Raw genomic sequence first — 13184 nt, 5'->3', positions numbered from 1 at the left:
ACTGCACAGTACATAAGGGTGTATTTCGAATGAAAACTTTTCACCCGACAAGGATAGTGTAACGTCATACGTTTGGACATTTTTATTCTGACCGAGTAGTTTTATTGCAGGAGTCGTAATCAGATTATGCATTGAAGATTGATATTGAAATTAAGATTGAAACTTGAACAATGAGAACAGAACAGGGGCTGAGATTAATCTTCAATCTAGATCTTCAATCTCAATCTCAACCAATAAGCTCCCAGTATTTTAGTCACTAACCTCACCAAATGTATTGTGTATGTAAATAATAAGTTATAAAAGGTTATAAGAAGTACAGACACAGCACAATTAAAACGTGTGAGTGCAATTAAATGTGTATGGAATAATTTTTGTTGTGTGGCTCTAGCTATTCGATATTCTTACTAATCTCAATCTTAACTGCTGTTGGATACAATTCATAGTATGATTGAACAATCTTCAATCTTAATCTCAATATCAATTTCCAATACATAGTCTGATCTTAAGGACCTTAACTACATATCTTGGTAGAGTGGCCTCGACTACAAGCTGAGTCGATACGGCCAGAATCGAAAATGGCCGTCGGAGGCGGCGAGTCTCGCAAGTAGCATAGAGTAGTCGGACGAGTTAAGGGGGGGAGCATATGCTCCACACACAAAACGAAAGTTGTCAGAAGGATCGTAAAAGTGAGCCCGACTTTAAATGTTGAGATTATTTGATTTAAGAAATGATAAGAGAGAGCAAACGACATAGCTTAGGGAAAGAGTTTTTAAGAAGATATCATTAGGAATTACAGATGAACGTAAATAAAAGCTATTAATATATGTGGCGATTCGCTACCAGAGGTCCAACGGGACTCGCTGGGATTCGCAAAAGCAGCGCAGTCACGTGAATTTCCTTTAAATAGGATAACAACCTAAATTGATTCCAGGGCGTCTAAGGCAGAGCTCACATCGCCTTAGTGATGAGTCTAGTAGTGTGGGTCCGAGACGAAACGCCACGGCCGACCAAATAGTTTCGAGTCTGGCCTCCGTAGTGGACGAATTCCATTTGCTTCGTTTATAATATGTAGCTATTCGCTACATATGTAATGAATTTGTCAGCCTTAGGGGAAATGAGCGGACATGAGGAGAAAATGATATCATTAATATCCTGAGTAGGATCGCCGCAGGGACAAGCCTTAGACGCAACTATATTTTTTCTATGAAGGCTGTAGTTGAGGTTGTAATGATTTGCACGTAGTCGGTTAATTAAGATAATCTTTTTTTTAAAGAAGTGTTTATTAAATGGTTTGTTGGTTTGAGGACGAAAAAATTGTTCATAATGTAGGCCTTTCCATTTAAATTTCTCGTCGAGATAGGTTCTGTATTGCTCCACATCAGAGTCTCTAGCTTTTGAGGACCTTAATAGAAAGCTTCTTTTCTTATTGCTGGCCAGGCAACTTGAGGGTTGAACTAGACCATTGGGGTCCATGAAATCTGGTGATTTTGTATCTACGTAATTTAAGCCAGTATTCATAGTCGATCTGTGTTAGCATAACAACCGCTAGTCTCGGGGAAGGAAAACTAGTTGTAGTAGTGATCCCCGGGGTGGGTGGGTCCCAATCACCACGACATAGCGCGTCCTCGGGTTGCGGATAAAGGAAAAGCCTCGCTATCTCGGTTGAGGATAGAGGTTAGCTGCGAATAAATTGAATAAGCAGTCGCGGACAGCCGATTGGAAAGGTCCTCCTGTTTGGGGGTTGGGCGTGGGTTTGATAGGCTCACACCGTGAAACGACTTTATCTAGAAACAACCAAACCTCGCCATGGATTCTTCTGGGGTAAAATTTTCCGGAGGTAAACTAGTCCCCCGTTCGGATCTCCGGGTGGGGACTACCTCGGGGAGCTCATGTCGTATAAAGTCAAAACGCGGGAGAGACTTCAAAGTGTGTACGTGGAACGTCCGAAGTCTTTACAGACCTGGGGCGTTTCAATCGATGGTCGGGGAGGTCGAAAGGTACGGGGTAGAAGTTGTCGCGTTGCAAGAAACAAAATGGGCCGGGGAAGGTTCGCTTAATGCGGGTTCGTACACGCTTCACTATGGAGGGTCGGAGATCCATAGTCTTGGCATCGGTTTTATGATTAATAGGAAAATCTTATCCGCGGTAAAAGACATTAAATTTATAAACGAAAGATTAGGATTGCTCGTTGTGCAGGGCCGATGGTACAAGATCGCGATAATCAACGTACACGCGCCGACGGAAGATAAAGATGGCGAAATTAAAGACGGGTTCTACGAAGAACTCGAACACCTCGTGGATCAATTACCGAACGATTACATGAAAATAGTCGTGGGAGATTTTAACGCGAAAATCGGTAAAGAGGACATTTTTAGACCAACGATCGGGCTCGAAAGTTTGCACGAGGAAAGTAACGATAACGGAGTGAGGGTAATTAACTTTGCGACCGGCAAAAATCTTATCGTCAAAAGCACGTATTTTAAACACAAAAATATCCATAAACAAACTTGGATTTCCCCGGATGGAGGCACGCGTAACCAAATTGATCACGTTCTTGCAGATAAACGGCGTCACACGAACGTACTCGATGTCAGGTCTTATAGGGGGGCGGATTGCGACTCGGATCACCTCTTTGTAATTGCCAAAATCAGGGAACGTCTTTCGCTAAACAAAACTAACGGGCAGTTGTTTGGAACTAAACGTCTAAATGTACAAGGTTTGATCGAGGGAGAAAACGGAATAAAATACGCGGTCGAAGTAACGAATAGACTCGCGGCTTCAAAGGAAATAGATGAATCGGATGATAACACGGTTGATAAACACTGGGAAAACGTACGAGACGCGATAGTAAAATCGGCGGAGGCCACGGTTGGTTTTTGTAAAAGGAACAAAAACAAGCCGTGGTTTGACGAAGAATGCGTAAAAATTGTTAAAGTACGAAACGAAGCGCGCATCACGTGGTTGGCTCAAAATACGAAGGAAACTCGGGATCAGTTTCTTAAGATTAGGCAAGAGGCTCATAATATGTTTAAAATTAAGAAGCGTCAATACTTAAAACGTAAAATTGAAGAAATAGATGAAAATTGTAAAAGCAGTAACGTACGAGGCACGTACATGGGGATAAATAATTTTAGAAAGGGATTCCAAGCTAGGACGGAAATGGTGAAAGATGAGAACGATAATTTAGTTACGGATACAACGGCAGTTTTAAACACATGGAAAAATTATTTTGATCGGTTATTGAATGTCGAATCTGAAAACGACCGGGAAATAGAGAATTTTGAGTATCACACGGCTGAACCTAGGATTAACGAACCGACAATTTCAGAAGTAGAAAGCGCGATTAAAAAATTAAAAAATCACAAAGCACCGGGTAATGACTTGATTCCGGCGGAACTGATTAAATGGGGGGGAAGTAGATTGATAGAAGAAATTCAGAAATTAATTATCTTAATATGGAATAAAGAAGCATTGCCGGAACAATGGAAAGATTCAATTATAATCCCGATTTTCAAAAAGGGGGACAAAATGAGTTGTAATAATTACCGGGGTATCTCACTTTTACCTACATGCTATAAAATTCTGTCGAATATTTTATTAATGAGGCTTGTACCATATGCAGATGAGATAATTGGAGATCATCAATGCGGCTTTAGGAGAAATAGATCGACTGCGGACCAAATCTTTACTATTCGGCAAATCTTGGAGAAAAAATGGGAATTCGACCAATCGGTACATCAACTTTACATTGATTTTAAAAAAGCGTATGATTCGATAAAACGGGAGAAAATGTATGAAATTTTAACTCGGTGGGGGATACCCAAAAAATTGGCTAACTTAGTCCAAGTTTGTTTAAAAGATACCAGAGGTAGAGTAAGAATAGGTAATCAAATGTCGGAAACTTTTAATATTCATAGCGGATTAAAGCAGGGGGATGCATTGTCACCTCTTCTGTTTAATCTAGTATTGGAATATGCTATTAAAGAAATGCAGAAGAGTAATGATGGTTTGCAGTTGAACGGTACAACACAAATATTAACATATGCGGACGATATTGCTTTGTTGGGAGATAATAAAGAAACACTAATAAATAACGCTAAAATTCTATTAGATAAAACGAAAGAACTGGGGCTGCAAATAAACGTTGAAAAAACTAAATATATGGTCACTGATAGAATTCAGAATATTCATAATAACGGAAACCTGGTCGTCTGTGATAAAATTTTTGAACGGGTTAGCAATTTTAAGTATTTAGGATCGATTTTAAACCAAACTAATGAAATAAGAGAAGAGCTCAAGAGAAGAATTAATTTGGGGAATGCGTGCTTCTATTCGGTTAAGAAACTACTCGGTTCGCGGATATTGTCTAGGCGCTTAAAAATTAGAATTTACAGAACGATTATTTTACCGGTAGTCCTTTATGGCAGCGAAGCGTGGTCACTTACATTACAAGACGAGAAAAGATTTAGGGCTTTCGAAAATAAAGTACTTCGAAAAATCATCGGGGCAAAACGCGATGAGGAAACGGGCGAATGGAGAAAATTACACAACGCAGAATTACATCAATTATATAATAGTCCGGATATTATTAATGTCATAAAATCGTGTCGATTAAGATGGGCAGGTCACGCGGCGCGTATGGATGAGAATCGAATTGCATATAAAGTACTAATTGGTAAACCGGATGAAAAAAGACCATTGGGTAGACCAAGACGTAAATGGGAAGATAATATTAGAATGGACCTTAACGAAATGGGGTACGAGGGTCACAAATGGAGGGATCTTGCTCAGGGACGGGAACAGTGGCGGGATTTGGTATTTGCGGCAATGAGCTTTCGAGTTCCTAACGCCTAATAATAATAATAATAATTCATAGTCGATTCTTATTCCAAAACCGTCTTAAGTAATGTCTTAAGACGCTAATGCAACTCTCTGATTGGTGACATCTTAAGACTATACTTAAGACGGTCTTGAATTTAAGAATCGACTATGAATACAGACCTTAAGCTTGCTCCATGTAAAAACAAAATATCTGTCTCCCTCTTGAACTGGACGTCTGCTGTCATCCATCGGATCGCGCGTTATGGGAAGGAGGGAGAGGAACAAAATAAGAATCAGAAGGAAAGGTCATTGGCCTTCACGAAAGCCAATAGCAGGCGACGTAATTTGGGAGACGGAAAGGAGAAAGCAGTGGAAAGGTCTTGAGGAGTATCAGGAAATTTTTGGGCAATAAATTTTCGAATTGGTATGCAGTTTAGATTGTACTTTTCGCAGTGGAATACAATTATACAACGTGATTGATACTTTGATATGAGTCCCCGCCAACAAAAGATAAATCGAATTCACAATATTAATTCTGTGAAGGCTCTCATTAAAATTCATATGATTTGATTTAAGCCGATTGTTAAGCATAATTTCTTCTCTACTCAGCGTTATTTTGTGAAATCAAGTTTTTTTGGTTGTGTGGAATCGCTCATAATAGAATGTGCTTTTGGAAGAAGAGACTATCTTCATATAGTCTTCAAACTGCCTGTCTGCCTGGCTTCTTGATTCAGTTAAAAATCCTTATAGGGAACGCGGAACTCCGGAGAGTATCTTTCCAACGCCGCCTACTTAGCCACTTGATCCATGGATTCGTTTCCGGATATGCCAGAGTGTACAAGGAAATGGAGTGTACCCAGAAAAGAATGAGCTCCTTCCCCTTGCCGACAACATTGCTATATGCCTGCTTTATATAATAAATACTGTGTAAGACCTTTTATTTATGATTGGAAGATGCTGCGTAGTATCCTTTCCTTGTTTTCGGTATGGAGACGTTGCCAATGTAATACTTTAGCGAGCGCAGTCGATCAAGCACGAAGTCTTTGACAGGATTTTGACGAGAGTCTAGACACAGAGTAACTGAGATTCTTAATTGTCACAAATACTTTTATTCTTACAACTGTACAACTTTATTATAACGGAGCGCAAATGGAGTTGACTGCTCCTCACAAATGTCTATCTTTGTTCGTGGTTACAATCGTTCTCTCGAGTTGTTTTCGCGCCGCGTGCTCCGAAGTACCAGCGTATTCGCAGATCGCTCGAATCGCGTCAAGCGCTAATTGGCTTCGAACACGAGCCTTCGGCAGCAATTCTCTACCTACGCAGTAGTGGTCACAGATCCTCGGAATTTTTTTTTACAAATGTAGTTGCGCTGTGCTCTTACTGAATTCTGTATTGTTTCCAGTGCGCTCTCAGAATCGAAAAAGATTTCGACAAGACATTGTGTTGATCGAGATCCCCAGCCGCAAGAATGACTTGATAGATGGTCTAAAGTTCTGTGGAAAAAATTGACGTCTCTGGGGGTAATTTGTGTCCAATCTCCATCTCAGGCAAGAAAACACCAGCTCCAACAGCATCATTCTAACTCGTCGAGCCGTCAGTATAAAAGGAGGTGGCATTCTGCCTATATGAAAAAGATTTGTGATAAAAATCTGCTACAATCTGAATAGTATTGTCCCTTTTGTCGCAACCATGCATGTCCTTGATGTATGAAATTTTTAAAGAGAATACTTCATAAGTATGTCAAAAAGCTGATGGGTATGTGGTACAATGAATGATTTGCTTCTCATGATGACTAATCACGAAGGAACTTTTGATGGCTTCGGTCTTGCAGTTCTTTCTAAGCGACGATTTTGAGTTCTTCCAATGCATTGTATGCCAGACTGAATTTGTTGGCCACGATTTTGTAAACAAATTTGGAAGCGGTTAGATTAAATCTAATATTTAACTTTTTTGAATTCTTTAGCTTCACAGAGCATAACGTTAATGAGAGTTGAGATGCGATATCCCATTACTTTTCTTATTACCTTACATTGAAGCCGTTGAAGCTTAACAAACTCCGATGCTGAGAAGTTCCACGAAAAAAATTGACATCCATACTCGATCGCACTGCGGAATGTACGAGTATAGTGAGGAATCCAGGGTGAGAGCCCCATCTAACTCCCGAGAGGGTTGAGATTATATCGGAGATCTTTCTGCCTTTGTCAATAAGATACTTCAGAGTGTAGTGTTTGCCGCTAAGGTTATAATCCAAAATGACTCCCAGGAAGTGATGCGAGTGCACTCTAAGTACATCTCATTGATGTCAAATAATGGTTTTTATCGGATTACCTTGAATGAAAATGATTCAGCTGGATTTGTGCGAAAATATCTCAAGGTTCCTGTATCCTAAATATTCGAAAATTCTGTTTAAAAAATTCTGGATAGAAGCTTCGTTCAGATCACATTGCGTAGAAAACAAAACCACGTCACATTCGCGTACTACAAAAAGCGAAAAGTGTTAAAATGTAAATATTGTCAAGTGACCCTAAATATATGTCGAAAAGTAAAGGACTTAGGGTAGATTCCTGAAGAGTTCCTTTGTAAGAGTTATACGGACCGCGAAGTTCCCCATCTATGACAAAGCTGACATTAATTAGATTTTTGACAAACTTCCTGAATGAGGCAGGAACATCGATTCCACTTAGATTGTTTATAAGAATATGGGGATTCACGTTGTCGAACGCACCGCAATATCTAAGAAGACCGCGACTGCGGGAGATCGGTTCAAGAAATCCGTCTTTGCTGCAGTAGTGAACGTGATCAAATTATCCTCACAAGTTCTGAAGAGTCCGAAGCCCGATTGTGCCTGACGAAAAATAGATCGAAATTCGATAAACCAACTCAGCCTATAATATAGCATCCGTTCCATGAGTTTGCATAAGTAAGACATAAGCGAGATGAGTCTAACTGCCTTATTATCTAGTTTAAGTATCAGCACTACCAACGAGCTCTTCCAAGATTCTGGAAATGCTCCTTTTTCAAATATTTCATTATATAATGTCAATAGATAGGCCTTGTGATCTATAGGAAGTTTGTCGAGCATTTCATAATTAATTTGGTCTAATCCCAGGACTAAGCGTGTTTGGACAGAGCCGAGGGCATTTTTTGATTCTTTGGAAGATAAAGGATGTTAAATTATGCAGAGAATATGATTATTTACCTTTGAATGAAATCTCAATATAGTTATATACAATACTATTAATGAATCACAGACCATGTATTGTATTATAATAAATCAAATATATTTTAAGAGCACATGAGAAAGATAGCTAAGAACACAAATATTCAATACATTCAACACTAGTTAATAGTCAGTTCTTAATGTAATTAAGAATAACATATCGAGTATCACAAATATTGGAGTTCTTATACTAAACTTATGTTCAATATGATTGGAAACAAGACCGTCTATATAAATATTAAAACTTTAAATACAAAGCGCCTTCCCGGTCCGAGTGTTAAGATGTTGAAATAATCCCCCCAAATTCTCTCAAATCTTAAAAGAAGAATTTGGGGGGATTATTTGTTTCAGATTGATTGTGTGAATCCGATAATTTCATCGGCTCTCAATTTATTTCTGAAATATTAATTCAATTTAATTGAAATTAGATAGTAGTTCAACATCTTAACACTCGGACCGGGAAGACGCTTTGTATTTAAAGTTTTAAACTTATGTTATTAAATCCGTTATTGCAAGGCCTTACAATTTACGATACGATGATCGCCATGATCTACTCACTCTCAACCAACAAAAAAAAAATGAAAAACGATAAATATATTCAAATATCAACAAATTACTATCTCAACGCGAGCAACGCTACCTTTTAATCCAGAGCAATTTACCATAATTAGTTTGAAGCAATTACAGAAAATTACTATTATCCAACAGAGAATTATCTAGCCAATTGCAAATAAGCGAATTTAACAATCTTCTCACCTCATCTCTTTAATGAACTTGGTACGATCATAGTAACAAAGCGAAGGGCACAATTTGGCAACAGCATCGAACAAAGCCTGTGATGTCCTGTGAAGAATAGAGACTTTGAATAACATTCCTCCTAAAACTTTTAATTAAAGCCCATATTTAAGTTGTTGACATTTTATTAAAGCCTCCTACCAAGTTACGCCTTTGCGTTTTTGTTCGAAAAGCTTTTTGATACAAAGAGTTCGAACCTTCTGGAATTCTGCATAACTTTCTTTATTAGGCTGAGAAATAAAGTTTCTAATAGCTCGCTTTCTGTCTCCCACTGTCGTGGCACATTCTTTATTCTACCTGAGCGGCGCGTCGAGATTTTTAAGTTGCGTAAAGTTGCGCGGCACTCCCCTGCCATCCCTAGCAGCCTCGAGTATAGACTGCACAAAAATACCATAACGTCCTATTACGTCTGTGTCGACTTCCACGGAAAGTTCCGCAGTTGAAGATAGTAAATTGCGATAAAACTCATGAAATATATATTCATCTTTACTAAGGAAAATTTTATAATGAAATTTGGATTTCAAACAAACCTCGATTAGTGATCACTGGAAAATGGTCACTCCCGTGAGTGTCAGTATCTACAAAAAGATCTACTACTTTTGTAGATCTACAAAGTATCTACAAAAAAGCAACGTTATTTATATTAGAAGAATTAATTTCGAAATATATTGTCGAATTCATTACTATATGCAGGGTTGTTTGTGTTGCGACAGTACTGTATATTACACCGCTTGCTTGGCGACGTCTATAGCGTATATACTCTGCATGCGGCATAGTACGCAGTATTGTCATGAGATGGACTAGTTTTCCGTAAGGAGAAAATGACGCGGATCCCTACAAAGAGGCATATGAAAATGAAATCTGTCACTTACTCTTAGCTCGATCAGAGTGTGCTCGTAGAATCTTTAAAAGCGCTTTTTTTTAAATAGAATTATTAATAGTTAATTTCTGTGATACATATTCGTTTCCTACATTTCATTCATCACAAACTAAAAAGCACGTTGATTATTCGTGAACTGTATTTGGTTCTACGGCTGATATTCATAGACCTTGTTTACATCGTGCACTTGATACCGGTACTAACTAGTAACTTTCTATTGAATGATCTTAATTTCGGCGATATGTTAAAACATATACATGATATATGTATTTAATTAATTATTATGATATATAATGTACCAATTTAGTACATCATTCTTTAAATACATTGCTAAAATTTAAATAAATTAATAGAAAATTACTAGTTAGTACGTGTATTAAGTGCACGATGTAAACTAGGCCATAGACCGGTATTTACAATCGATTTTTATTTCAAAACCGTCTTAAATAATGTCTTAAGACGCCAATGCGGCCCTCTGATTGGTTTGTGATTTCTTAAGACCGTACTTAAGACGGTCTTGAATATAAAATCTGACTATGAATACCGGTCATAGTCGGTCTTTATTTTAAGACCATCTTAAGTAATGTCTTAAAACGCTAATGCAGCTCTCTGATCGATTCATGATTGACATCTCAAGATTAAACTTAAGACAGTCTTAAATATAAGAATCGAGTTTGGCCGGTATTCATAGTTGATTCTTATATTTGAGGCCGTCTTAGCAATGTACAACACGGCTCAATGTTCGGCCCGCAGGCAACCCGTATTCCGAAATATAATCATATTCCAAAAAAATTTTACGTAAGTAAAACGCGGCCTGCAGTAGTCAAAATTTTAAAACGACTCTTCGGACTAACTAATCGGGCACTCATGGTATACAATTTCAGTTTTACACTTCAACATTTGAGAATGCCCGCGCGTTTCGATGCATTTCCGGTTTTGTCTCATTTGCGGTCTGTTGATCGTACTCTTATTATAGGTATTCTAACACCAAGTAAGTGCGTCCTTTTTTACATGAGAACTACTCCCACTCCTCGAATGCTCGGTCTAAAAATACTGGTCCGTCAGAAGACGCGCTTACAATTATATTAGCGTGCCAACATATTATACTTTATGTCACACATAAGACTGCGTTCAGATCACAGACTTCTATATATACTACTAGACTGCTAACTTGTTTGAAAAAGTGGCCTCCAATTTTGATGTAACTTTATACGCATGCGTCGAGAATCGCTCCGCGTGACGTATATTTGCACATGTGTACATATATTTTGACAAATTAATCTATTTAATAATATTAAAACCACCAAATACTTATTTTCATAATCTAGCTATTATAAATTATAATAATTTATAAGAAATTAAATAAAATTGCTTTTTATACACATTTATTAATATTCAATTGTCTTTCCAATATTTTTACCTTTTTACTTAAACTCTTTCTCTTCCAAAAGAAACAAAATTTTTCGCTATGAGATCACACCACTTTCTCTTCCAAAAGACACAATATTTTTCGCTAGAAGATCATACCACTTTCATAAGATTATACATTTAGCATGCAAAACACATCCATACCATAGTATATATAGTATATATAGTAGCGCAACTCTCCGTAATTTTGCGTGGCCAAAATGGAGTGCGCATGCGCGAAATAAGCAAATTGCCCCGTCTCATTTCCTCCTTCTTTATTGCTCTCTTTCTATTTAAATGACTATTTCAATGTTTCATTTAAAGAGCTGAGAGCAGAAATTTAGAGGGAAATATAACCTACATTGTCCATTTGGTAGTGTTGTGTGAGAAACCTCAAGAGACTAGTCTCGTGAAAAAGTAAAGTGAAGTGAAAAAGTGAACGAAAATAAAGAAGAAAACCGAGCAAGAAAGTTTTCTTTTTGAGAGAATAGTTAACTTATATAATTATATAGGTTAGCTCTTCTGTTGGAAGAGCATTTTGATCTTAGCTCTCTGTTTCAGGTGCTGTGTCAACTACAAAAAATTGTGAAAAAAAAAGAACAATATATAATAATTATTCATCATTCATCAGATTATTTCATTGTAATAGTAGGTTTATTCGCGTTACATGCTCTAATATGCTCCTATAATAGCTCTTATTCACGCCAACGCATTTGTTGGAGTGCGACGCGAATAATTCTAGTGAGTTTTGACAGAGCGAAAAAAGAGAAAGAAGTTTAGATGATAACCTAGGTAACTTGCTTATTTCGCGCATGCGCACTCCATTTTGGCCACGCTCACATCAAAGGTGTCGACAGGGAGTTGCGCTGTATGTACTGTATGTACTGTATCCATACTGCATTTCTTTGGATATATTTGTGATACATGCACAGAATTACTATACAATTTCATGGTCCATTTTACATAAGCCTGTCCTAATGGCTTTTACACACTGGACGCGGAAACGCTTGCCGCGCGGCAAATTGTGATGCTAATAAGCCTTCAGCTCCTAATGTGTTCATTGGTTACCGCGTCCAGTGTGCAGAAGCCATAAGAAGTTAGCAGTCTAATAGTATATATGGAAATCTGTATTTCAGATTCCCCACCCGGGTGCACCCAGAAAGCGTTTAGATTTCTTTTGAATGCCTTTAGTTTGCCACTTAGTGAATATTCAGATTCCTACTCTATCCATCCGGGAGGATAGAAAAACCAACCGGTTCCTTGAGCCGAGTGGAATAGGTGGTAGTGGCGCATTAAAGACTTCTTATGCTATTCCAGCATGTTTGACGTGCATCTATACGAAAATTTAAATTTCAAATTACGCCTCTTATAAACAATATAAATCATAACTGAAAGAAGGCCAGGTATTTAATCATCTATTAAGTTTTACAGGTCGGGACTTAGATATTGGTAAGATATTTATCTTATATCTTTTATCATTATTATATACGTATATTTTAGTTATATATAATTATATATAATTCATATTAAATCTGATATATTATATTTATGTTACTATTTGCTGTAACCAATGCCTGTAGAATACTCTTGTCTTAGAGTGCGTTCAGATTCCCAAACCACTTTGGTACTTTTCATTAGACTCTGCCCACTCACCCAGTCACCCAGCGATCACTCACCCGGTGAAGAATCTGAACACAGCTTAAGGTACGTTCGGTAAGTAAATCTGAGATTCGAACTTGATTACATGATCTTCGAACAATCGGACTGCCAAGAATTAATTCCGAACGATACAGAGTTATAAACTGTCCTTTAAAATTAGATTATAAAATGAAATTGTTTATTTTTATGAAATAAATAAAAAATACCTTTAATTAATTAAAAATTTCTTTCGCTTTACTAATATGTATTTCTATCGCTTTACTAAACTTTAATAATATGAAATTTATAAGTTATATTACTTGATTTATATTTATTATAGTTTTTAATATATTAATATAGTTTGATTTTATTTTCTTCTACATGGTGTTCCAGAACAAATCTTTGTCCTTAAAATGACGT

The 13184-nt window shown here is 37.4% G+C and overlaps 1 protein-coding gene and 1 pseudogene across 1 annotated transcript; one reads left to right on the top strand and one right to left on the bottom strand.

Moving 5' to 3' along the window:
- The first annotated feature begins 1977 nt into the window (after window positions 1–1977).
- On the top strand, window positions 1978–6333 carry LOC108748199 (craniofacial development protein 2-like). The gene is made up of 3 exons (XM_018486229.1): window positions 1978–3008; window positions 3135–3373; window positions 6227–6333. The coding sequence occupies exons 1-3, from the start codon at window positions 1978–1980 to the stop codon at window positions 6331–6333; spliced, it is 1377 nt and encodes a 458-aa protein (XP_018341731.1).
- A 69-nt stretch (window positions 6334–6402) lies between these two features.
- LOC108748198 lies at window positions 6403–7906 on the bottom strand (annotated as a pseudogene).
- Window positions 7907–13184: the final 5278 nt, after the last annotated feature.

Source organism: Trachymyrmex septentrionalis, unplaced genomic scaffold (assembly GCF_001594115.1).
Source record: "Trachymyrmex septentrionalis isolate Tsep2-gDNA-1 unplaced genomic scaffold, Tsep1.0 scaffold218, whole genome shotgun sequence".
Lineage (NCBI taxonomy): Eukaryota > Metazoa > Arthropoda > Insecta > Hymenoptera > Formicidae > Trachymyrmex > Trachymyrmex septentrionalis.
Note: the sequence above shows the minus strand (reverse complement) of the source record. Positions and strands in the feature narration are given on the sequence as shown.